The 27,959-nt window shown below is 42.9% G+C and overlaps 1 protein-coding gene across 11 annotated transcripts in view; it reads right to left on the bottom strand.

Annotated features, from left to right (window-relative positions):
* Positions 1–27,959, bottom strand: part of LOC121329786 (pecanex-like protein 1) — an 80,087-nt gene that overhangs the window by 45,689 nt on the left and 6,439 nt on the right. For 7 of the 11 annotated variants that reach the window (XM_041275579.1, XM_041275587.1, XM_041275580.1 and 4 more), the window contains exons 3-7: positions 11,050–11,155; positions 10,187–10,226; positions 9,440–9,529; positions 4,282–6,024; positions 644–776 (exon numbers count right to left, since the gene is read on the bottom strand). In XM_041275579.1, coding sequence (XP_041131513.1) covers positions 644–776; positions 4,282–6,024; positions 9,440–9,529; positions 10,187–10,226; positions 11,050–11,155 — 2,112 coding nt within the window. The remainder of the gene's footprint in view (positions 1–643; positions 777–4,281; positions 6,025–9,439; positions 9,530–10,186; positions 10,227–11,049; positions 11,156–27,959) is intronic. The other 4 variants (XM_041275588.1, XM_041275589.1, XM_041275590.1 and 1 more) reach the window with 3 other exon arrangements.

The raw sequence follows: 27,959 nt of genomic DNA, 5'->3' as shown, positions 1-27,959 counted from the left end.
CCCCTCCTTTTAAGGATTGTAAAATAAAGAGAAAAAAAACCCACACCCAGTCTTTCTGCATTTATTCATCCCAATACTGGATAGAAGAATGTATAAACCTTTGTCTGTTTACCCTTGGCCAGCCTTTCGGGACTTTGGTTAGTGTACCCAAAAATATTTAGGCAGCTATCTAAAGCATTAAGTGGTAAGTGATCACAGGACATTAAAAGTTCAAGCCTGATCCCATTACAGAGATCCTGAGCAAGCTTGCCTGTTTGAAGAGTATATGAGCTGGTAAGACATAGTGGAGAAAATGAAAGGAAGTGGAGAAGGAAAAAACAAGTAACAGCAGGGGAAGTGCATTGTCTTCCAATTTCAAAGCTTTGGTTAGCATTCCTAAAAGCAACTGAAACTTTAAATGGCTACACACAGTTGTTGTATAATGCTTAACAAAAAAAGTAAAAGAAAAAACTGCTCCCAAAAATGAAGACAGTTTGAAGTACAGACACATGCAAATGGAATCATGCAGCAACTGTGGGAGCCTCAAGCCATCCCACTACAATGGACTTGGGTTGCGTGGTGTGAGCACTGGGATTGATGGGTGAGGGACGGCAGGAGGGGGCTTGGCTGCGTGCAGCGCTGCCCGGCAGTGTCCGAGGCATACCTGAGTGGAGATCCGATGAGGGAGGCCGGGGGGGTGGGGTTACTCCCGGCGTTGTGCCGGCGCCGGACAGCCTGCCGCCTGAACGTGCTGCGCTCACGGCGAAACGTTACTGCCTCCTCGCTCGACCGGGCGGCTACAGCAAGAAAGAGTGTCAGCAAGCATAGGGGCTGTGACTGAAGAGTCCCGCAACCCAAACCAATAATCATGCTCCCCAAACCTGCAGGGCAGAACTGGGACTCACACCTTTACAATTACGGATCAGTGTCTTTTAGGAAAGGCTTTTAAACTGAAAACACACAATAATACATACCGTATTCCCTTTGTGCAAAACTGAAACTTCAAGAAAACAGAAAAACTTTCTCAAACTAAACTTAATACTAATACTTAACACTGCCATTTTAGTCTGTATCCCACTTTTGCCCTTTAAACATGTGATGGCTTTCTCAGTGCAAACTCATTTTTAAGGTTTACTAAATCTGAATATAGATATCCGAAAATGCATTCAGGGAATGATGAAATCAAAATGTAAAAAATGATCTTGAAAATTTCACAGTTTCATTTTGAATTTTCTTTTTTGTTTCTTGGAGGGACCACAAAAACACCACACACAGAGGCAAAGGGGAGAATCACAGGTTCCAGTTTATGGCAACCAAACCATTCTTATTTTCAATGACACAAAACTAAAAAGTAAAGAATATGGACTGAAATCTGTATCCTTTTTTCAGACGCAAACAGAAAAGCGAAACTTCCATTCATTAAGGACATTAACGGACAGAAATGGGAATCCAAGTTGCATTATTTACATCCCAGAAAGTGTAGACATATGGGAAAAACTCAGGATTGCTTGCCTTACCAATACAATACAGTAATCTGTCGCATATCCGACTGCAGTGGGACCAGAGTAAGGGTGGATATGTAAAAAGTCAGATTAATTTGTCCTGTTTTAAATACCATTATACATACAGTAACAATTACTATATTCACACAATTATTGTTTTGAGATTCGGCTTTTATTAGAGAGTTCATCTAAATTCCTTCTTTAGAGAGATACAAGGTATTAATGCTTGTGACAGAGTCGCCATCCGCTGTGTGGATGCATGCATTCTCTGCTGAGTGACAGGCAGGAGAGCGAGATGGAGGTTGAAGTTGATACGCCCCGCAGGCAAACAGGGTTTATTTACATATTAAGTCAACACACTAAACAGCTTGTGACACTACCAGCAATGGTAGCGTACGGAGCACATACAACATAGTGTATGAAAATTTTGGTAGGAGCTACAATATCTGAACTAATCTTCTCTTTTCAATAATTAACTAACATTGCTGAAGAGGCTGACCGTTGCGGATAAGGGCGGATATGTGACGGATTACTGTACCTGGATAAGGGCGTCTGGTAAGAAATAAATAAATAAATAAATAAATAAATAATAATGAGAAAAAAAAAAATTGGTTTCCCTTTCAACCGTTACACTTTATTGAAAATGCCTTTAGGGAGTCTATAGAAGGGCTGATGTTCTAGCTCTGCTGTCCAGGAGGAGTGTCAAAGGGGTGACCAAATAGTATCTGCCCAAAGTAACGAGTATGTACTGATGTCTACAAAGAAAATAACTATTATAAACAATGACAATTAAGATTTAAATATTCTTAATAGTAAAAAAATAAACAAAAAAACAAAAAAAACCCTTTTAGGTTACCTGAAAAAGAATTTTTTTTTACTTGATTTAAAAGAAACTTAGTTTACACCTGTGGTACTCAGCTTTGGCCCCCAGTCCAGTCCAGGCTTTTACTCCATGCAGGTTCTTATGTAGTTAATTGAAGCTGCTAAGACTTTGTTTGAACGTTACCCTGCACCATTATAATAAAGAATGATCCAAATAAAAAATAAAAAAATAGAGATACCAAAAATGATAATTGCCATACTCCTGATCTTTGGGCTTGAAAAGCTGTGCTCTTAAATAATAAATAAATAAACAAATAAACAACTATTGCATTGCACTGCATGTTTCAGGGTCTGACAACTGAAGAGAGTTTCAACACGTAAGTGATTAGGATGTAGGACCAGAAGCAACTTTTAATCAGAGTTTGAACAGAACTACCAATAGAAATACCTATAACCCTATTTTTTATTTATTTATTTTTTAAATCACGCAGAAATATTAAGCTCCCGTTTTGGGAGGGAGTGACTATTTTTATTTAGATTTATAGTACTTGATTAATAGAAAATAACTGTGGTTTTCATTAAGGGTTGAATGCAACTTTTTTGCTCCTGAAAGTATGGGTTTAACTTGTTTAAGGAAAACTTAATTTCTATGAATACAGTATACTAAATTAAATTATCAAGTAGAAGCTAAGACCCAGATCTTCAACACAAGAGGAAAGAAAGGGGATTTTAAAGCTTTGGTAAACACTCCTTTACAATTTTAATATAGTGTACGTCAGCAAAGAATTACAAACCTTAATGACAGACATCCCTCGCTTTGAAGTGTTTCTACTGCGAAGGATAGCGCCAGTTCCAAGAAACTCAGAATTACAGTAGTGTGCAAATTGTTTTGAACGCCTCAGGATTTTTCATTTATACACCTATCTGCATGAATACCTTGGTGCAAGAATTTAAATTTGCAGTTAGTAAATAAATCAGTGATACAGAAACAATAGGCACTCGTGTGAAATGCTAGCTAGACCACTTTGTCCTTTAATTAGGCTTCTTAAACAATTTCTCAAAAGTCTTATGCATTTTACCATTTGTGGCAATACGTTATGTTTCTCTTACTACTGTACATTAAACAAATTCCATGAGCTATTAAAGTCATCAATAAAATTAGACACTCATTAATTTGCCTATTTTGACAATTTTCCAAGATTCTGTTACAGTGGTTTGATTTCATATGCACAAGAAATCAAAACAACAGAAGCAATGGGCTATGGGCTATTCTAATTAATTTGCACACTACTGTAGATGCCATAAATATTATTGTTAAAAGAATATAACAGCTGTTGCATTGTATTTAGTACAGTGCAATTACCAGTCATTTAAGTCACTGACTAAATCAAACTAGTTACATTAGCTTTTATAATAATGCTAATAATTCTGAAAAATCCCCTGAACTACATCAAAATGGGAAGCAAGAGAGAATCTGATATTCAAGATAAGAACTCCAAAGGACTTTGTGATCACATTGTCTTAAACTTGTATCCCTTGCCTTTAAGGACTGGAAGCTACAAAAAATAACCAAACACTTCAGACCCCAAAATGAATCAAATAAGATCAAACACATCTTTCTGAAGTATACTTTGTGGACATCAAAAAATTATTTATCAATCGAGCAACAAAAAAAAAAAAAAAAAGCAGCCAAGCAACTAATCACCCATGGCAGGGCATGCTTAGAAACACTTTTGGCCTGGTTGTGTGTAATTAACCAAATGGCCATTATTGGTAATATCTATCATTTTGTTTAAACTTAAGCTTGTAAAAAACACAACAGATAAACCCAAAATTCTAACTCTGAGCCAGCAATTCTATTGTTGGTTTCAGCAAACACACATCGCTCGAGCACAGCTGTTTAAAAGTTATGGTACCAATGCTGAGTACACCCTCATTCGTAAATGCCACTAACGTGAAAACAGAAAAACTAACCCACCTCCGCCAGTGACCTCAGTCTTCTCGCTCTCTGGGAACGCCACATGGCTGGGCAGGCTGTTTCGGGACCGTGTCACTGACTCGAGCTGTGAGGCCCGGCCCAGCAGGGATAGCTCGTCCAGAACCTCCCCCTCTTTGGCCTCCAGGTCCGATTTGGAGGTGGTGAGTGGACGGGCGCTGGCCGGAGCCCCTAGTCGGTTGGGGTCGTTAAGGCAGGCGGCGGTGCCACTGTCCAGGCTCAGCACACGGGTGTGAGTCTTTGCGCTGCCTGTGCTGGGGGTGCGGCGAGAGGAATGCCTGCGCCCTCCTGCGCCCCCCTCCGAGCAGGACTGGCCCTTGGAGGAGGAGGCCGCTCCCCTCCGCCCTGCCTCAGAGTCACGGCCCCTCTCCCGTGCACTGCCCCCATACTTGGCCTTCAGGACACGGTATCGTCCCTCTGGGGACTGGCAGGAGTGAGAGGTGGTGCTGGAAGAGCTGTCTGTACTGAAGCGGTGGGCCGAATGCAGGCTGGAGGTACGACTCAAGTCACTTTGGTCGCTGGAGTCCTCCTCTGTGGCAAACACAGCACTGCGCGGCTTGGCCATGCCCCGTAGCGAGATGTAATCTCGATGCCGGCTGGCGTCGAAGCTGCTCGCCCGCTTCTTCCCTGTGCGCCTCCGACCATTGCCGCCACCAGCCTTGTGCCTCGAGGAAGACACCCGGTGGATCAAGTTGGCAGACTTAGGCCTCACATCATCTTTTTCCCTTTCCTTCACGCTAGCTTTCTCTTTCCTGGCCCTGGCACGTGGTTCCTCTGTGCCGGGGTCACCTGGTTCCGCAGGACTGGGAGCCGGCTGCTGCTTGGCCGTCAGCTCGTTGGCGTGCGGGTTCTTGTTAGCCTCCCCTGCCAGGGCGCCTAGCCCTCGGGAGCTGCTGCTGCGACTCTGGCAGCCGGGCGAGCTACCTTCCCCTCGTGTCCTGCTCTCGGTGTTGGCCGAGAAGCTGGAGTCCCCTGGCTGCTCCTTGCTCTTCTCATCCCCGGACAGCGAGAGCAGGCTCTCCACGTGTGTTGAGCTAGTCTGCTCGCTGCGGAAGCTGCTGACCGTGCTGTTTGTGTCGCGGTCGGTGCCGCTACAGTAGCTCTCCGTCGAGCCGCTGCTTCTCGTGCTAAGACTCCGCAGGCTATCCGCGCTGCAATCCCCTTTCAGATCTTTCCGGGAGTCGTGCCCGGCCAGATAGAGCCCAGAACTCTCCTTGCCAGCCTCACGGGAAATGGTGATGGCAAGTGTCCTGTCCTCCAGTTGATAGTGCCTGCAGCAGTCTCCCATTTCCAGCCCCCTCGAGGTAGAGGTAGAGGCAGTGGGCTCCAGCTGATATAGCCCTTCCTCAACTTCTCTCGAGTTAGAGGGCTTGGAGGCCTCCAGTTCACACACAGGGTCTAGCCCACCCCTCCTGGGCTGGGGGTAAATGCCAAAGTCCGGTAGCGAGGGGTCGGGGAAGGCAGATCCGGCAGAGCTAGATGTGCGAGGGACTCCTCGGGGACGAGGGTCCTTGCGGTAGGACTGGGAGTGCAGTGGGATGAGGGAGGCCGTCTGGGTGTCACAGGCTGCAGACAGAGACTGGTCCACGTGGTGTGAGGAGGGGATGCAGGGCAGCTCCACAGGGTCTCGGGACAGCTCAGGGGGTCCCAGAGAGGTGGACGGCTGCATCGAGGCGAACGAGTCATTGGAGACCAGACAGTACATCTTTGGGTCCGATGTCAGATCTGGGGGAAGAGATTACAAGTTGTTGGATGTCTTTCATCACTGGAGATCGAGATTTGGATCAGTACTGGCGATCAGTAAAATTAGTGTGTTGGTCTCAACCTAGAACCCACAAGACATTTTCAATCTGTGCTTGAGAGAGACCTGGGACTGATTGACAAACATCAACTGAATTAAAGTATCACTGATTGATCACTTTCTTACTTGCAGAGCTATGAGGGGAAGTTGTAATGGCATCTGTCTGTCACTGGTTCTCACCTATTATGAACCCCTACTTTTTAAATAAATACATGTATCAGAAATCCCAAATTTCACAATAGTTTCAAACATGAACAATGAACAATTTAGCTCAATTTTTCAAATAGTTTTACTGCAGTTTCAGTTCATTTAGAAGCTGTGATGGCCTCACAAGCAGTCTGTAAAGTACACTACATTCAAACTTGCGTACAGCTGAACGTCAAATCTGAATGGCTCTGAAATCTGTACAGGCTTTGGTGTACATTCTATTGTATCCATAATGTACTGTGAACCTCAAACAACTTGAGAAAACATATTGCTGATGACATGCTTGCTTCAACAAACTTGTTTATTTGTCGCTTGATTATTCTTGTATTTTTGTATGGTTTTTAGTGTTCTCTTTAGTCTAGATCTGTCAGTCTTGTCATATGTAAGTTTGCTCTCTCTAATGTTTTCACTAAAAAATTTGGATTTCGATCGACCTGTAATATGCCTACTTCCATGTCCCGATACGTCCCACGCACAGAAAATATCTACGCTTCGCCTTTCAAGGCAACGCGTATGAATTCTGCGTGCTGCCGTTTGGCCTCTTGCTGGCGCCTCACACATTTTCAAAGTGCATGGCTGCGGGGTATTCGGATCCTGAACTACCTGGATGATTGGCTAGTTTGCACGCATTCCAAAGCACGCGCCAAGGCGCAAGCCAAACAGGTCATAGATCATGTGACAAAGTTAAGGCTCTCCATACATCAACAGAAGAGCAACTTTGTATCGTCTCAGTCCACAGTGTTCTTGGGGTTCAAACTGAACCCTGTGAGCATGCTTACCTCACTGTCAGAAGACAGGATTCGGTCATTGGAAGTCACACTCTCCCAATTCAGAAAGGATGCTCTTCTACAAGTCAGAATATTCCAAAGGGGCTGATGGCAGCCCCCTTGAGAATCCTTCCCTTAGAGCTGCTGAGAATGCGCCCGCTTCAAGCCTGGGTAAATACGCTCAAGTTGCACCTGGTCTGCGATCGATACCGGCTGGTGCGAGTGTCCAGACAATGCCGAAGACACTGGAGTGGTTGCTTCGTCCCAGCAATCTGGACCTCGGATCTCCCCTCACAGAAGGGAAGTTGTCACCATGGACGCCTCCAGCCTGGGCTGGGGAGTGGTCTGGAATGGGAGACAGTAGCCCTGGCGCTATCTCATTTTCGCCAGCAGTTAACGCACAAACATGTACTGGTCAGGATGGACAACACTACAGTGGTAGCCTACATAAACCACCAAGGTGGCCTGCGCTCTCGGGGCCTTCACCACGCAGCGCACAGACTCCTGTCCTGGACGCACAGAAACTTGCGTTCCATCAGGGCGGTTCACCTCCCCATTGTGGAAAACAAAGCAGAAGACCTCCTGTCCAAAGGGGCTCCAGTCAGCTCGGAATATATTTGGGAGAGATTTCATACTGCTCAAGTCGACCTCTTCGCCACAGCCGAGTCCACTCATTGCACCCTATGGTTCTCTATGGAGAGAGATGGGGGTCCCCTGGGAGTAGACGCCCTAGCTCACCCCCGGCCACAGGAGCTCTTGTATGCGTTCCCTCCGCTACAGCGATTACCCCTGACACTAGAGAGGATCAGGGTGGAGAAAGCAGAGGTTTTGATGGTTGCACCCAGATGGCCAAGGCGCCCCTGGTTTGCTCTCCTCTCCAACATATTGTTGGGTCAACTGTGGCAGCTCCCGCTCTGCAATGACCTCCTGAGCCAAGCGGAGGGGTTATTATGGCACCAGAACCAAGCCCAGCTCCAACTCTGGTTCTGGCCATTGAATGGAGCTGTCTATCCAGATGAGGTTTGCCACATGCAATGGGAGAGACACTACAGTCTGCTAGGGCACCTAGCGCTAGAGCCCAGTATTCATATAAATGAAAAGTTTTCCAAGACTGGTGCATTGCTGAAGGTCACGATCCTGTGATCTGCCCTATTGAGACAATTCTAACCGTCTTACAACACCTGTTTGATGCGGGAAAATCCGCGTCCGCTCTGAAGGTATACCTGACAGCAATATCAGTGTAACACGATAAAATTGACTCTGTGTCCCCTGAGGCACACTTCCTGGCAGTGCAATTTCTTAAAGGGGCTCGGAGGCTTTGTCCTCCCATGAAAAGAATGGTCCCTAAGTGGGATCTGGAAATGGTACTGCAGGTCCTTATGGGTCCCCCATTTGAGCCCATGGCGTCAGCAGAGCTGCGCCCTGTTTCCTTGAAAGTGGCGTTTTTAATAGCCATTACATCTGCCAGACAAGGAAGTGAGCTTCATGCGCTGTCCATCGATAACATGTATAGCTTTCACTGTAAATGACTCACGGGTGTCATTATGAACAAACCTAGTTTTTTTGCCAAAGGTGGTATCCTCATTCCATATTAACCAACCACAGGTTCTGGAAACTTTCAGAGCTCCCCCGCACGGGTCAGAGGAGGACCGTAGACAGCACACGCTATGCCCGGTCCAGGCTCTGCGTTGTTACCTGGATAGGACAGCGTCCTGGAGACAGTCCAACCAGCTGTGTCTGCTATGGGTCCCGCTCTAGAGGTCAGGCCCTAACGAAGCAATGTCTAGAACTGGGTGGTAGATGCCATATGCTTGGCGTATGAACAGACGGACTCCCCCTTGCCGGAGGACATTACAGCCCATTGTACCAGGGGCCAAGTGACTTCGGGGGATCTCTTTCATAGCGCCTCCTTGGATGAGCTTTGCAATGCTGCTACACGGACAGGTCAGACATTTGCGCGTTTTTACCACCTTGATATTGCAAACTGAGCGAGGCCCTCTCTGGGGGCATACCCTTAGATGTCATGAGGGCTCTGAGGCTATTGTCGTGAGGCTGTACTGTCAGTAATCTGGAGCCATGAAACGTTTTCAGTTACACAGTTTCCTAAGTAAAATACTTGAATTACAAATTATGAAGTAAAATATGAATGTTAAATATGTTTTTGAGAACAAATAGTTACAAACTATTTTCTGCTTCATGAAAAAAATAAGTGAAAGGATTTTTATTTTATTTTTATTTTTTATTTTTATAAATCCATAACATAACTACATGTATGTGTATCAGATTAGCAGTGGTCAGGTGTCCGGCAAATGAGGAAAGGCTGGGCAGTGACAGCAGAGATGCAACAACACAGTGGAGGCCTCACCTTGCTCCTGACTCCCGTCCTTGCAGAGGCTGCAGCTCTGAGCCAGGCTCAAGCTAATGTCATCTGAGATCTTTCCCATCTCTGACCCTCCTGCAGCAAAGGCGACAAGTCTAGTTAATAGAGAACTTATTTGTTTTCTTTCCCTGGGACACACGCTGCACGGCAGCTCTTTCTCCATGGTCAGCTCTTGAATCAGATGCCCAGAGCTCATAATAGAGCACAGTCAGTATGCTCTAATGCAGTCACAAATCCAGAGTTCTGTAGTACTATGCTGGAGCAAACGGGAGCGAAGCTAAACAATCAGCATGCACGCGCCTCTTTCATGGTCTGCAAAAAAACACTTGTGTTCCTGGATAACTTGCGCATTAAAAAACAGATCCAATACAAATGCACCAGACAACTTTCAATAGTGACAAGGTAACTAAATTGGAAATGAAAGTGACCAGGGAAAGTGAACTGAACTAAAAAAAGCAAGTGAGAAGAAAATCATATTATCAACCAAGATACTAGTCAAGTTATTATTTAAATAATGATCATTTTAATAAAGACGTTAAGATAATAAAAGGCAGTAGTGCACAGAACAAACTAATGTAACATGTTTGAGTGAATACCATTTCAAGCATCATATTTGTTCAATAAGTTCACTGTTGACCTGTACAACTTTCATTTTCACCTGCAGTATTAAATGATAGTGGTATGTAACGTATCAAAATATGTTTCTTTTTGTTTGTTGTGTAACTTTCTTACCTTTGGCTGTGGTGGTGACTTCACCTTCCAAAGATGCAATCTAGAAACAAAACAATGACAGCCTGATGTAGAAGGTATCATTATATATACATTATATATATAATTTAGCTCAAAGAGCCAGCTGCACTACACACACACACACATACCCATTGCACAATGAACAAGTTTCATGATGTTTCAATAAAGAGCACGAGTGAGCTCAAAAATAACACATTAGGTGAGTGGTTTATTGCGGTATTTTGTGAACTGTCTGCCTAACCTTTAAATCCAAATGCATTCTGAATTGTATCTCTGGTGTCCTGACTTAATGAGCTCACCACCTGCCTGAGAAAGGTATTGGGTCCAAAATATGAATCTTTGGCATTCGTTGAACAGATTAATATAGTTTCAATTTGATCTCTCCCCCCACTCCTCCTCCAGCTTTGTGAAGAAGAACCAGGTTTCTCACTGGCTATGGGTCTCAGTTTTTCACAATGTAAACCAAGACTTAAAATAACAGACACTGGGATGACATAAGGTCCATCCTATTCAAGTGGGTCAAGGGGTGGGGTGGCAAGACCCCTTACATCAATGGAACATGCCAATTAAACCATCATTTTTTTTAGCCTTCATACGATAATCCTGTTCTTTGTCTAGGTCATTCTTGACATGGAGAAAAAAATTGATAAAATAGGCATTATCCTCACTTTTAATTCTTTTGCATACGCACAACACCTACGAATTAACCCTTTTTTCCATTGCATGTGGCCTACCTATCTTAAACTATTGCAAGTATCAGTTATCAGTTTTATTTTGTGCTACAGTACCAGGATGTCGGGACCTCGATTTCAAAATTCATTAAGGAGATGACTCCCACTTCCTACCTGGTTGATGGAGTCCATGCCTGCAAATGAATTCCTTGAGCTGCATTCCACTGGAGGAGTGACTTCCCTGATGAAATCAGTCATTTCGATCCCCCCTCCGGGATCGCTGGAAAACACACAGGGAGCAAGCCTTGTTATTAACGCTAAGGATAGACACATTACATGTGCCAGACATGCACTGCGACCTATAGCCACAGCAAGTGGAACGTAAACTGCAAATGTATCATTTCATCAAATCTGCACAATATACACTGACTGTCCAAACAACTAGTGAATGCAAGTCCTCTAGTCTGCAAGGTATGCAAATGTATGTGGTGACGTGTCATCCGCTAGATCTAAGCTGTGTGAGTGTTGTGTAGAACTATTCAGCAACAATCCTGGGAAATCAGAAGGATATATAAACAGTAAGCGAAATAACTTCTTGTAACAAATCAAAACAGATTTAAGGCAATGTTAATTTGCAATCTCCTTAGCCTCATTCCAAGCAGCGGGACCTACACTAATCCTTTTCAATACATAACATATGCAAGGCTTGTGCTGTGTACCCCTTAGATAAATCAGCGTTTGCAGACTTCATAGATAAGTTTTAGCCTCACTAGAACATACAGAAACATATTTCTTTAATGTTTTAAATTGTTTAACTAGGAAAGCTTGTGGGAGTGGATTGCAGTAAATTTGTGTCCTGCACACAGTGTAACAAAGGCATCAATTAAAGAACTTAAACTCAGGACAGAGAAAAATAAACTGTGGTACTTAAAGGAAAAATGTAGCCCTTAATGACCTGGTGGGTTGCCCACAATTATTATAATAATGTTAACCCTGTATTGGCCATTGGTGTATCACATACAATGTTTTGCCATTGTGTAGCATACCAGGTTTCCAATTCTGACTCACAAGCAGCGTTCCCTCTAAGGCTAAAATGTGCATATTTTTCACAGTACCTGACAACAACCTTCCCACTCAGTTTACTAACTTTCACAAGTTATTATCATAAATATCAACCTCAAATCGAGACTCCAGTCTCTCAAGGTAAACCTATTATTTTGAGACCATTCTTACAAAGCATTTAAGCGTATTTGTGTCTATCTTGAAGCTGATTCTCTGATTTCCCTCTGTAAAAATGCACGTCACATTAGTGCAGAGCTCGCTCGGGCACCAGCGACTCTACTGGTACAGGGTGGGCGAAGCCGGAGTCTCTGCCTCTATAGAGAGTGTTGCTAGGTGTTGCTTACAGTTTTTAACTTGTCGTATGATTGAATACTAAAATCAGTGAAGCACAATCTTTTTGCATTATTCAGAAGTATAAATACTCGGTAAACATAAATAAAAATCACAGTACTCACACCTTGACAGTTTGTTTTATTTACCTTTTAAAAAACAACCATTTCAGAAATCATCTCAAGCGTTTTGAAACTGGTGAAAATGTAATCAGCACATTAGTTGAAAATACACATTTAAGTGTATAGTAATTGAAGATTATTCATCACGTGACTTCACTCTATGTCTCTGCTGAAACGCAGCATGGCGGCTGCACCAAGGAAGCTCAGTAAGACAGATCTAAAAGAAATCTGATTATTTATATGAGGATTGTGTGATAGTATTCTTAAAGTTCTGCTGTAATTTGCGTGATCATGTACAAGTTAATACCATTAAACATCATAATGCCAGTCGTAAACACGTAGAGAATAAGGAAGCAAATAAGATGGCAACAATGGTAAAGCATTGCATTCTTCTATACTGAAAAACTAATACCCAAGGTACTGCGCTCAAGGCGGAGCTTTCCCACAGTAAGTAAGCTAAATTCATTGAGTATTTCATTATTGTTTAATTTATTTCTTTCCACGCTACCTGCCTTTAATGAAGCTACAATTAGCAATTTTAAACCATGGCATTTTCTTAATTGAATTATATTTTCTGACAACAAAGAAATGAGCTCAAAACTTTTTCTAGCGATACAATCCTTAAAGGAAATCAATCACTTTACTGTGTAAAGGATGTAGTCACTACACTACACACCATTGGTTTCATAAAGACATTCTCTCTGGAGACACGCTACTCTTTAAATCTTTTGCAAATAACACTGCAGAATTAGGAAAGAAACAACTGAGAGGATTAATTATGTGTTTACATGAAAAGGGGCACTATTTAAATTACAATCGGATAATACATACCAGCAAACCTGTTTTAGAGCAGAGAGTCAGTCAATACGCCTTTATCAGTGTTTCATATTTTATCCTGGTTATTATTATAATGCCAGTAAAACGCTAAACTTAATTTCTGGAGTACTGTACATAGGATTACTCTCACAAGACATTGGTGGACTGTTACTAAACTGTTTCATATTTTTTTTATTGTTAATGTAAATGCCAGCAACAAGCTAAAAAGGTATTTTCAAAACACCTTTATTTGTAGACTGAACTACTGCGATAGTGGAAGACTGTAAATATGGTTCTCACAAAAGTACTGGACACATGGTTTTCTGAACTGTTGTAATATAATTCTTAGGTTTTCCTGCTTATTTTAATGCCAGCAATGAGCTAAGTGATGTCTATAAACATTATGACAGGTTATATGTGTCTTCAGGTGCTTTACTTACTATTACAACAAAAAAAAAAAAATTGTGGCAATATTTATTAAGTTTATTTATTTTAACTACCAACGCTATATTTATGTAATTGTTAAATATGTTGACAAAAAGTGGGAACAAACAGAATTGGAAAAAATGAATTTGGTATTTCCAAAAATGTAACAATCAGTAGCCCTAAAGCTGGTTACAAATGAAGGCAGGGCCGATGCCAGTATTTTATGCAGTAGTATAAAGCAATTTCATGCAGGCCACCAGTTAAGCATGCAGTCTATCTATGATAACAACTGACAGGGCTGCATAGGATCAGGATGATAAAAAATCTGAGGCAGAAACACAGTAAATGTCTTTAAAGTAAATTGTAAAATTGTTGAGATACTTGTGTTGGAATATTGTTTCAAAATTGTATACTGCAACAAAAATATATTAAAAGGGTTAATGCGTGGCCGAAGGTTTCTCACTGATAATTTACCCTCTCAGTCAAAACGGCAAGTTTGTCAGTATCAAAAAAGCTTAGAGGGAACGCTGCTCACAAGCCAACATTTTCATAGGAAACACATGCAATGTCAATCTTTGATTATATGTTTGGTTCATGGAACAGAGTCTAGTTACACAAATAATAGCTTTTCTCCAAGATATTTGGATATTACAAAGGAGTGTTTTTTCAGTTTCAGCATTTCAATTCAGTTTAAGTTTATGTTTAGTTGGTAAGATAATAATTATTTGGTTTCTATTTAGTTTTCTTTTTAAAATTATTGTTTAGTTTTAGTTGTTCAGAAATAAATATTTTAGTTTTATAAACATTTTTTCAGTTCCAGTATCTTTTAATTTTAAGAGACTGACAGGGTGCAACCTGTCTGTGCGTTTTGTGTTGTTTAGAATGGATGTGAGTAAGTCTGCAGGGTGGATCTTTGAGTAAATTAGTTTGTGTGAGGAATGCGTGGAATGTGCCTGGACTAATGAGGTGTTAATTAATCAATTAGTCCAGGCACCTGTATAAAAGGAGAGTGACTGGGAGTGTGAGAGGACCTGTTTGGTAACAATGAGTGAGAGCATGTTAGCTGTGTTTTTCTAGTTGTCTATTAGTAACTGTTTAGATTGTTTTGTGTGTCTTTTTATTTGGCCATCGTGCCCTTTTGTTTTGTGTGGTGATTATTATTTAATTAAAAGTATTTATTTGCTGCACTTTCTAACTCAAGTCTGCTCACATTGGCTATCCTGATATTCACGCTGCCAACTGATATTATACAATATTAAAATACTCTACTATATAAGAAAACATAAACCCAATTTGCCTTACAATAAATGTCTAATTGTACATACTAAAGTTAAGGAGGCTAATCAATCATGTCATATAGCTAGAGACTACAAAAATCTATAGCCTACATACTCGCCACGTACTTTGCTCCCAGATTGAGCACTATCTTTGTCTGCCGCTTGTTGACTTCAGACATAAACCGGGTACTTGAGCACGAAATCATACCATGACCCGTTATCACTATGGGGCAGGACGACCTGGAAACGTACTTGGAGGCATTCGAACGGCTGGCTACCACTGCGGAGGGAGTTCTGGGCAAGCCAGCTGGGACCCTGCCTGATTAAGGAACCTCAGGCAGCCTAAGGGGCTTCGAGCGATCTCAACGCCACCAACTACGACCTAGTGAAATAGGCCACCCTTTGCCGTCTCAACATAACGGCAGAAACCCATAGGGTACACTTTAGGGAGTACCGAAGATCCCCGGAAACATGCCCCAGGTCGCAGAGCGGTTGTGTGACCACATGGTGCACCGGCTGCCCCGGAAAATAAGACCGTGGCACAGATGGGGGAGGAAATAGTGGTGGAGCAGTCCTGCCATGTGGTCGGCACCAATACCCAGGCTTGTATTCGGTGCCACAACACCGACACCCTGGAGGAGACTGTGCAGCTGGCGGAAAACTTCAATGACTCCCTAGTTTCTGTCCGGATTGAGATACTATTGGCCCCTGCTCTTCGGAGCAGCCGACCCCTACCTCTCTCTCCTCCAACACCACCCCCACCATCCGTCCCGGGACCCAGACCTCCGAGACCGCCGACCCCAATGGGCCCCCCTGCCTCCCCCCATGGCGACCAAGGTTGGCCCCCAGCTCGGATAGAGGTCCTGCCCCTGCCCCGTTGCCATACCAGAAGCGGGACAAATTCTTAACCCTGTTTCCCTCTGTCCCCCCGATTTGTTTTAGGTGCCACCAACCAGTACATATGGCCAAGTCATGCCCCGCTGCCATGGAGTGTGACGTGACCGCGTGTAATTGGGCACCTGAAATAGGTAAGCGTGGGGAAAATGGTCAGGAGGGGCCTTGTATGATTGATGTGGTTTTAGGAAATGTGAAAACCCGCGCATTAGTGGACATGGGTTTTGAGCAAACCTTAATTCGGACAGCTCTCCTGGGCGGTGTGTCGTGGTGGCCACGCGGTCAGGTGGCCATCTCCTGTATCCATGGAGACACAGCAGCATACCCCACCCTAAAAGTATACTTATCCGTAGGACCAATAAAACGTCAACTCATAGTAGGGGTGGTGGAAAGGTTGCCACACCCAGTTATTCTGGGCCGAGACTGGCCAAAGAATTGATGCAAATAATGGCAGTTTCAGCCATACATGTAAACATGGTAGGAAGAAAGAAAAGGGAACAAATTGGTGATGCATTTCCTTTTCATCCTGAAATGTTTTCCCCTATTTTCCATCCTAGACAAACGAATAGAGAGAGATGGACCGCGAAATGGGAGGGAGCATCTTTGAGACAAGGCTGGGGTCTGGTGGGAAAGTGCCTGAATGGTAACAAACGTCAGTCAAAGGGAGTCGGAACGCAGTGTGACCGAGAGGGCGAGGTTACTGGGCCAACCAGGGCAGATGCTACTCCAGCCCCTCTCAATGTACTGGACATGTGGTACTCAAGCGCGGACATAGTGTGGGGCCAACACAATGATCCGTCACTAGTGCATGCTTGGGGGCAGGTCTGGTCTATTGAAGGTAAGGATGTTGATGGCGCTGGGGCGCTAGTAAATCCACATTTCAGTATCAAGGGGCGATTACTGTATAGAGTAAATCTGGCCATGGGCACAGGACAGCCTGTAACACAATTATTGGTTCCCTCATCTTGTAGGACCAAGGTCATGAGGCTGGCGCATGATATCCCTTTTGCGGGGTACCTCGGAGCCGAGAAAACGAGGGAACGGATATTGGTCCAATTCTATTGGTTAGGTCTTCATACTGATGTGTCGAGATACGTAGCCACATGCCCAGACTGCCAGCGAGTAGCACCGGGTATACGCATATATTAGTAGTGACAGAGTATGCATCGCGATACCCAGAGGCAGTTCCATTGAGATCCACTAGTGCCGCTGCAATAGCCAACGAATTAGTACAGATTATGGCCAGAGTAGGGATCCCCAAAGAGATTTTGACTGATCATGGAACCAATTTTTTGTCTAATACATTACAGCAGGTATATAAAATATTAAAAATACATCCCATCAGGATGTCTGTTTATCATCCACAGGCGGTTTAGTGGAACGCTTTAATCAGACCTTGAAATCGATGCTGAGACAGTTTGTAACACAAGAGCAAAAACATTGGGCATCGCTTCTTCCCTACCTCCTTTTTGCAGTGAGGTGCCGCAGAGTGCGACAGGGTTCTCCTCCTTCGATTGATTTCCATTACACGAGAGTAGATGTTAAAACTTCATGCTGATTTGAGTACCAACTAAGACTAAGTACCAACTAAGATGTAGCTTTACAGTAAACTAATGTGATCCATATGTGTCTCCATCCATTTGCATTTCTTTCCATATAATGATGTAGATATCTTTCTGTCTGGTGTTAATGGCTGAAGTGTAATGCTGGCTCCAGGGATCAGCTTATTGCCTCCCTGGCGCATCAGCACACACAATGGCTGCGATGCTGGCTCCGGGGATCAACCACAGTGCGGCCTCCCTAGCGCATCAGCATGACAACCGTCTGGATTGAGCTAAGTAGGGTACATCTCTGGGGTCTTCAAGTGGGCACCTTCCATCCTCAGTGTTTCGTCGACTAGCCCACGACACCTCAAGAGGGCTCGACGGTGATTCTGGCGTCCCAGCATCACCCCCCTCCATCCCCCGCTCAACTCAGCCCAGCTTACTTACCTGTACATCAGCGTTTCTTTCTTTCTATTGTGCTTGAGATCCCCAGCCAGAATCTTTCCGTCTCAACCACAGCCAGTTGCTGCTCCTCTCTGCTGCTTCAGATAAGTTCTTCACTGTGTGACGCAACTCTTGGCCACTGAATCCGACATCTCTGAGAAACTGGGTTGTAGAGTGTGCCACAAATCCTCGACAACCCACTTCCACTGGGTAAACCCAGACTCTCCACCCTCGCTGTTCCGCTTCAGTGGCTAGTTGAGCATACCGCAGTTTCTTCCTCTCGTACAGCTCATCTACAGCATCCTCCCATGGCACTGTTAACTCTACCAGATGAACAAGGTGTGCTGATCCAGACCACAAGACAATATCTGGTCGAAGGTTAGTGGTGGCAATCTCAGGTGGAAAAATAAGCCGTTGACCAACATCTGCCAGCATTTTCCAGTCTCTAGCAGCTTCCAGTTGTCCTGGGCGAGGATTGGTTTTAACACCTTTTCTTGGTGGTTGCTCTCCTGGGCGGAGGAATGTTGTCTTTTGTGTGTAATGTTTTGATGGAACTGGTGGCAACTTATTGGTCAGGTTACACTTGTCTTCCAATGCTAAGGCCAAACATCGCAGCACCTGGTCATGGCGCCAAGTAAACCATCCTTGGCTAAGACCCACCTTACATCCTGTCAAAATGTGCCTTAATGTTGCAGGTGATGAACACAAAGGACATGAGGGATCCTCACCCACCCAGAGGTTTAGGTTCTGTGGTGATGGGAGAACATCATATGTTGATCTGATGAGGAAACTGATCCTGCTCTGTTCCATTGTCCATAGGTCTTGCCAGCCAATCTTGCATTGTTCCACACTCTCCCATCTCATCCATTCTCCCTGCTTGGCCTGGGAAATGGCCTTTACACACCTCATCCTCTCCTCCTGCTTTTGCACCTCGTTGACTACCAGCTTCCTCCTTTGAGCTGGGGCTGCCTTGTGCCATGTAGGAGGAGCTGAACTGAGACCAAGACCCCCTCTTCCATGCTGAACTTGCCCCATGATATCACCAATTCGAAGGGCAGCCTTTGCATCTTCTACAGCTTTCTTTGCCTCCCACTTTCTTCCAGTTTTCAACACAGGTGCTGCCTCCCTTACGCATTTGTCACGTGACTCTACTAATGTCATTTCCAGTCTGACCTTGGCGCTCTTAAATTCCTCGGTTAGAGCGGAGACTGGTAGCTGCAGTATTCCTTTACCATAAAGTCCCACTCTGCTGAGGCAGCGTGGAACTCCCAACCATTTCCTGATGTATGAACTGATTAAAGCTTCCAGCTTCTCTACTGTTGTCAAAGAAACCTCGTACACAGTCAGTGGCCACAGCAACCTCGTCAGTAGACCACACTGAAAGCACCAGAGTTTTAGTTTGCCTGGTAGAGCGCAGCTGTCTATGCTCTTCAACCTTTCCACTGCTTGTTGTCTAACTTCTCCCACACGAACTGTGTCCTTTCGATCCCCGTCGTACCATCTCCCAAGACTCTTCACTGGCTTCTCAGAGACTGTTGGTATTGTCTCACCATTAACGAAGAACGTTTTATCTACTACTTTGACTTTAATTATAGAGATGCTCCTTGATTTAGTGGGCTTAAATTGCATTCGTGCCCATTCAATGTTATTGGTTAATTTGCCCAATAACCGATTAGTGCAGGCTACTGTTGTAGTCATGGTTGTCATGTCATCCATGTATGCTCGAATTGGTGGTAGTCGCATTCCAGAAGCCAAGCGCTCTCCTCCTACTACCCATTTTGATGCCCTAATGATTACTTCCATTGCCATGGTAAAAGCCAGTGGAGAAATGGTGCATCCTGCCATTATTCCAACCTCTAGGCATTGCCATGTAGTGCTGAATTGTGAAGTTGAAAAACTAAATTGCAAATCTCCAAAGTAGGCTTTCACTAAATTTGTTATTGTTATCGGTACACTGAAAAAATCAAATGCTGCCCAAAGAAGTTCATGTGGCACTGAACCATAGGCGTTAGCCAAATCCAGGAATGTCACATGGAGCTCCTTCCTCTCCTTTTTAGCTGATTGAATTTGTTGACAGATTATTGATGTGTTCTAAGCATCCTGGGAAACCTGGAATGCCCGCTTTTTGTATTGAAGTGTCAATGAAGCAGTTCTTTAATAGGTAAGTTGACAATCTCTGAGCAATAGTGCTGAAGAAAATCTTGCCTTCTACGTTTAATAGGGAAATAGGACGAAACTGATTGATGCTTGTAGAATCTTTTTCTTTTGGTATAAAGACTCCACCTGCTCGGCGCCATGCTCTTGGTACAACCTGTTTTTCCCATGCCACTTTCATCAATTTCCACAGGATTCGTAGAACTCCAGAAGCACTCTTGTACACTCTGTACGGAACTCCATTAGGCCCTGGAGATGATGATGCCTTTGCTTTTTTCACAGCTTGCTCTACTTCTTTCCACTTAGGTGCACAGTCCTCCATTTGGTATTCTGGTGGATTGATAGGTGGGATATCTGAAGGAATTGACACAGGCTCCTGCCTTTTTGAATCTGTATGTGTTTCCTCCAAATATCTCTCCAGCTCAACCTTAGATGCTTTTAGTGTGCCATTCTTCTCACTGGTGAATAACTTCTTTACAAATTTGAATGGGTCTTTATAAAAGTTAGTTCTCGCACGCTCCTTCTTTTTGTAGCGTTTCCGTAGGTGCTCAGCTCTGCGCAATGTTGCAAGCTTATCTTTTATGACCCTTTGTAAGAGATTGAGTCCCTCCTTCTGACTTTGTTCTGCTCTTCTCCACTGCTTCCTCAGCTGTCTCCTTTCTCTAACTAAGCGTTCAATCTCCTGCTGCCGTCTAGACCTTCCAGGAATAGTTTGTACTTTTTCCTTCCTTTTTTCAATTCCAAACCTCTCACTTCCATATGCGTAGATGATGTCCCCAAATTTATCCAGCTTCTTTTCAACTGTTCCACTTAACCTTTCCAACGCAAAACAGAGATCTGTATTTACTGTGTCCCATGCAGTTTTTCAAGCTCTTGGCCATTTAACTCCAGGCTTGTGCCCGTTGAGGTTCTTTTCTCTCTTATGCTGGTTTGTCTGACCGGGTTCACAAGGATCATTAGGTTCATCACTAATTGTGTCCATGCAAGTCCTCCTGACGCCTATGACAGGGGTGCCGATATCCTGCGAACTGTGGTTTGCTTCCTGTCACTGGATTTCATTCGACTGATTTGACTGACTTCGTAAGAAGTACTGATCAATGCGAGGCCCTTGTCCCTTCTCCCTCAAGCATTTCATTCTTCCTTGATGAATCTTCAAACCCCTGACCGTTGTCGCCTTGCTCCAGCCGCAGACACAAACCTGGAGTTCCATGTCTTTGCTAACTGCAGATCTTGAACTAGTCTTTTGTGAAGTACTCTCCATCCTCATATCCGTTTCCATTCCTAAGTCGTTAACCGTGTTGTCCAACGTTGAGTCATCTTCTGCCCCTGCTCTCGCAGACTCTAGGGGTATTTTTCTCTTTAATTTCTTAGAAGCCTTGGTCGGGTGTCTCTAGCATCCTGTAAACGCAGAGCTGGATACTGCCGACAAGGGCAGCTAACCCTTGCCAGCCCCAATGGGGTCTCTTTCCTCCTGTCAGCTGTCTCTCCAGGCTGTCACAAGGTCTTTCCCTTGTTGCCAGCTGCACTATTCACAGCAGTCACTGGATGTATCCAGATCTTCATGATTTCCATTACACGAGAGTAGATGTTAAAACTTCATGCCGAGCTTTAGTACAGCCGAAGGCCTCGCGGCATCCTCGATCTGTTGAGAGAGGGGTGGGAGGAGAACAAAGCCCAAAAATGTAGTGAAGCATGTGCTCCTACTAACAGATCGTCTAGATCTGGTCAGTCGTTTGGCCCAGGACAACCTCACATCGGCTCAGCACCGACAACAGCAGCATTACATCAAAAATGCACTAATTCGAACCTTTCGACCAGGAGACAAGGTAATGCTGCTACTTCACTCACCAGAATCGAAATTGTGTGCTAAATGGCAGGGGCCATATGAAGTGATTCGGGCTATAGGGAAAGTGCATTATGAAATTAGACAGCTAGATCGCCATAATGAACGTGAAATTTATCATTATTATTAAAGCCCTGGCAGGCAAGGGAGGTCTTGTTCATAGCCCCAAGCAATACATAGGACGATTTAGGCCACTGTCCAAAGACTCCTAGCACAAAAGTCATTTTGATGGGGGAACAATTGGTTCCAGATCAGCAAAGGGAGCTGCGTAAGCTTATTGAGGAGTTCAGTGATGTTTTTTCTGACTTGCCCGGCAGAACTAATTTGGTTGAATATGACATTATCTCTCCACCAGGTGTCACCGTGCGAGAGAGACCGTACCGGATCCCAGAAAGTCGACAAAGTGGCATTCGCAAAGAGGTATGGGACATGCTCGAGCTTGGGGTGACTGAGTCTTCCAGGAGCGAGTGGTGCAGTCCTATTGTCATAGTGGCCAAGAAGAATGGCACTAACCGCTTCTGTGTAGATTTCAGAAAGGTAAATGCTATTGCCAAGATCGATGTGTACCCCATGCCTCGGGTCGACGAACTTTTAGATAGACTGGGAAAAGCGAGGTTTATCTCCACTCTGGACCTGACAAAGGGATACTGGCAAATCCCTTTAACCCGCAGCTCTAGAGAGAAAAACGCATTTTCAACACCAGAAGGGCTGTTTCACTTTAAAACCATGCCGTTTGGGTTACACGATGCACCCACTGCCTTTCAGAGACTGATGGACCAGGTTTTACGCCCAGATCATAAATATGCAGCAGCGTATACTGATGACATGGTTATTTACAGCTCCACCTGGCGAGAGCATTTGGCTAGGATTGCAGCCGTCCTTCAGTCTCTAAGGGCAGCCCAGCTGACAGCTAACTTGAGGAAATGTGCACTTGCCAAAAAAGAAACTCAATATTTGGGATTTTTAATGGAGAATGGATGGGCGAGACCTGTAGTCACCAAAATCCAGGCTTTGGTTGACGCAGCGATCCCCAAAACCAAGACACAGGTGAGGCCACTTCTGGGATTAGACGATTAAGCGTAGACTTTGCCAGGCCCCCACTCTTGTCACACCAGATTTCACCAAGAGATTCATCCTCCACACCAACGTATTGAATGTAGGTTTGGGTGCTGTCTTGTCCCAAAAGATAGCTGAAGTAGAACACCCAATACTGTACATCAGCAAAAAGATACTACCTCGGGAACGCAACTACTCCGTAGTCTAAAAGGAGTGTTTAGCCATTAAATGGGATACTCACTCTTTACGATACTACCTGCTGCGGCACTTGTTTGATCTTGTCACAGACCACAACCCACTCAAGTGGTTAAGCATGATGAAGTACAGCAATGCCCTAATAACTCGGTGGTATCTGGCATTGGAGTAATGGGAAAGGTAGATTCAGTCCAACTCTAAGCGGTTGGATATGTGACAGAAATACAATGAGTTCTGGTTGTAAATCTCCCTCTCGACCTCTGAGGGTGCTAAATAGGGAAAGGAAAAGTATCTGGACGGGCTGGCCTGACAGTTCATTTCCGAGGTCGGGAAGTAGGTCAGCCTGGATGGAAGCAAGACTCTGTTGCAGGAACGTATTGCCCTAGAAGGTAAACGAGGTAGCAGCTGCAAGCAATAGACGCAGCTGTAATCGTTTACCATGGGGTCATGCGGAATAGCATAAGGGGCCAGAGAAACGCTAATCTTTTCCTTCGCTTTGTTTAAGATACAAGGAACTGGAAGGACTGGGAGATTGTCCTTTGAAAATAAGAGAAAGTATTCATGAGTGTTCTGTGTTTTGTTTCATCATCAGACAGCTAACACGGACCTGGGGCTGTTGCTTTGAGCCAGCACTAACAGGATCATCACTGCACTCGCACTTACTGTTTTTGTAAAAGATTATCACCCACCACGAGCACTATAGCACGCACCCAGACTGTATTATTGTGGGGCGGATAAAAGACGCTTATTATTTAGTTGTGCAGAACCAGTTGTATTTTATTCCATGCTTTACACATAGGTGTGTATTGTTGGAGGTTTATTGTCTGGTTTATAAATTGGATTATAAATTGCCTGCCTGTGATTATTCCTGCACTGCATCACCCGTCACCTGTTCACAATCAGCAGCCACTTTGCCACACAAACATATAGACAGATTTATAATAGCAACTGTTAACATTTATATGTACATTAATAATAGTGTAAGTAATAAACAGCTGACTTATGTGCATATCTCAGAAAAATGCAAAACGGATGGCCAATGGTGCTTAATGCAGCACGCAAATAGCGTTTGGTACCTAAATGCCAATCAATGGACTAAAATTGTTAAATAATATTTTAGTGTGTGATGTTTGCCTATGAGACTGCCAATGATTGGTACGTATAGTGTTTGCTGTATATTAAAATAAACTTGATTATTCTACATTTGTATTTTTAGCAGTATTAGTAGACCCATGAATTATTTTTTTTTTTTTACAAATTTGTTTTATTTTTCACAATTTTATTTTTATTTTTCAAATTCCATTTTATTTTGTTTTATTACAGATACACCTTAATAAAACTCAAATAGATGTACAGTACCTATAGAAAGTCTACACCCCCTTTCAAAATATTCACCTTTTGTTTTCTTATAGCCTGGAATTAAAATGCATTAAAGTAGGTTTTTTTTCATTTATCTACACATCCTACCCCACAACTTCCAAGTGAAAAAAATAGTCTAGAAATTTGTAGAAAATGATTTAAAAATAAAAACTGAAATAGCTTGGTTGGATAAATGTTCACCCCCCTTGTAATAGAAATCCTAAATTAGCTCAGGTGTAACCAATCTCCTTCAAAATCACACACCAGTTTCAAAGGAACTCCGGGACAAAGTTGTTGAAAGGCACAGATCAGGAGATGGGTATAAGAAAATATCAAAGACCTTGAATATCTGGCCTGGTCATGGTATTAAGGTGGAAGGTGTAACCACCAAGGCCTAATCAGGCCCCTCCAAACTACTCAAAAAAGCCCCACCTTGAATCCCAACATTATACCAAACATTCCACAAATCTGGCCTTTGAAGTAAGAGTGCATGTGACAACATTATCCCAAGCACTCCACAAATAAAAAAAAAAAAAAAAAAAAGCAGGAGATTCTGTAGCCATGCGGCAAAAAGTTTTGTGGTCTGACTAAACTAAAACAGAACTTTTTGGTCTAAATGCAAAGAGTTATGTTTGGTGCAATCCCAGGGATCGCAAAATTTTGGTAATGGTACTTGCCCTTCTGGCAGTCCATTGTCAACATTTGGTTGTCCAAAAAAAATGTCAAGTTGCCCATAATTGACCTATGGAGTGTGATTTGTACCAAGTTCACTGTACTCAATAAAGGTATAGTATCTCAGGGTTCACACACTTTTTCAACATCAAAATTCCATACTTTCTCCAGATTTCCATTTGTTTTTCCCAGACTTGTGTTTTAATTAGTTTCTACTAGTTTTCTGATAGTTATCCTCATAGGTGGGCCACCGCAAAGCATTATAGCTTTATAGACAATGCAGGTATGCAAAAGAGAAGTAAGATACAATCTAAGAAATGTCCAATATTTGAGAACTATGTTGCATTATTTGCAAAAAGAATATTAAACAAAGTTGTATACTGCAAGTATACTTGTGCCAAAATAGGATAGAATATTGGTTTCACAGTAACAGTATACTAAAACCAGACAATTCTGGCACAAGTATAATTGCTGTCGATATTGGATTCTCATCCAAACCTCTTTATAACTTCTTAAATGTTGAACAATATGTGAGGTGAAAAATAACAAAAATGAAATAAAAAATGTGCACAAATTATATAGTAACATGTGCAAGTGTTGTCTATTAAGCATATAAGTCAAATACCAAACACAGTACACCCTCGCTATAGGAACCCTGTTTGGGTCCAAAGCCTTTTGTTCTCTACAGTAAAAGAACAATCCAAAACAAACAATATAAGCTGCTGGAGTAAGTTAAGGAAATCACCTTGGATAAAGGCATTAGCTAAACTATTAATAATATTAGAACTGTTTTATTCTTTGATTCTTTATTATTACATTATTTGTCACTACTAGCACTAATAATAATAATAATAACGATAACAATAATATTAATAATAATAATGCTGAGATTGTGAATAAAAGTAGAATTACAAGTACAGTACCTATTTGTGGCAAGCTGCATCCAGTATTCTGGCTATATCCTATTCGTTGAAGAACACAGTACAACAATCCCCCCCCCCCCCAGAAAAAAAGTGCATCAACAAATGTCTGTTTGGTTTCAATTGCAAATGTTAATTCCAATCTTGGTTCCTTATTTAAAAAAAAAAAGAAAAGAAATGTTGCTTTGCCGTGCCGGTTGCATAGACCAGCAGTTTGATTTTTATTTATTTTTTTAATCGTTATGTAATTGTATAATGAAGACCATATATATATAGCGAGGATGTAAATAGTCTATCTACACTTGGCTGACGGTTTGGACCCTGACCGTTGCTGCACTCGGTACAATAAGTTTCAAGAAAGCACCATACATTTAAAATAAAATTACCAGTAGATTTTACTAATCACTTTTAAAAAAAGTGAAAACAGCGATGTCAACATGCTACATGCTAAATCTGAGTCAGTGACAATAACTATCGTATTCGATTTTTTTAATTTTTTTTTTTTTCCTGGGTTGGGAAATAACGTTAACGATTTAATACAGATAAGAAGAAGAAAACAAAATGTGAGTCTTGGTGAGCAGAGTAGAGTAAGCAATGTTTACGTGAACGTCACCCCGGAAATCACTCAAGCATTACCAACGAAAAACACTGATCCCTCTAAACATGTTTTACCGGGATGATCTGTGAGCAGAATCTCGATTGAGAAACCGCTGTTTGATTAAAGCACAGAACGTTATCTTGTTATAGAGTAAAAAAAAAAATCGGATTGTCCACCGGGCAAGCAGATAAAAAAACATGTTGTCCGACAGATTTCTCGGAACGTCCAGCTAACGATTTTGCGAGCCCTGTAACCCAACACAGCGCATCACCCAAAGAACACCATCCCTTATGTGAAGCATGGTGGTGGCATCATCATGTTATGGGGGTGTTTATTATTCGCAGGGACTGGGGCACTTGTCATAATAGAAGGGAAAATGAATGGCGCAAACTGCAGAGAAGTCTTTGAGGAAAACTTTACTGCCCTCTGCAGGAAAGCTGAAACTGGGAAGGGCGTTCACCTTTCAGCATGACAACGACCCAAAGTACACAGCCAGAGCTACACTGGGGTGGAAAGGAACAAAAAGGTAAATGTCCTTGAGTGGCCCAGTCAGAGCCCCGACCTAAATCCAATCAAAAATTTGTGGCATGACTTGAAGATTGCTGTCCATCAAAGGAACTTAACAGAGCTTGAAAAATGGTCAAATATGGCCAAATCTAGGTGTGCAAAGTTGATAGAGACCTATCCCAACAGACTCACAGCTGTAATTGCTGCCAAAGGTGCTTCCACCAAGTATTAACTCGGGGGTGGAGACTTATCCAATTATGATCTTTCAGTTTTGTAATATATAATTTTTTTCTTAATAAACTTTTTTTCCCCTTAACAGTGCGGACTATGATGTGTAGATAATGCATTTAAATGCATGAAACTGAGGCACTGACACAACAAAATGTGAAAAAAATTTAAGGGGGTGTAGACTTTCTATAGGCACTGTATATCAATAATAGCAGAGTATACATCATGTTTTAAATATACAGATTTTTTATTAAACATTATTTGCTTTTTTTTTTTGTTTGTTTTTAACATTCTGACAAACAGACCTCGCACAGAAAAATTATTTAGTTACCACAATTTCTCACTAGCGGCAATAAAGGTAAAGTACACTCCCCCACTAACTGTAAATACTGCCCACGCCCTCTATAAAAACATAATAACATAAAATATAAAAAATATATATTTACACTGTCCTACTGTGGGGCTGTCATAATTATTGCACATACAGTAATCTACCCATAAAAATTGTATTTCAATCCCACTGCACTGATGCAGGGCCCCAGTATAAGCTTGGGGTTTCTCAGTATTTAAACCAAAAGCAAAGCAGATTCACTCATTCAAAATCCTTCAAAACCAAAACAGCATTTGCTCAAGTGCA

This window comes from Polyodon spathula, chromosome 17 (assembly GCF_017654505.1).
Source record: "Polyodon spathula isolate WHYD16114869_AA chromosome 17, ASM1765450v1, whole genome shotgun sequence".
Lineage (NCBI taxonomy): Eukaryota > Metazoa > Chordata > Actinopteri > Acipenseriformes > Polyodontidae > Polyodon > Polyodon spathula.
This window is presented reverse-complemented; position numbering and strand designations above follow the sequence as displayed.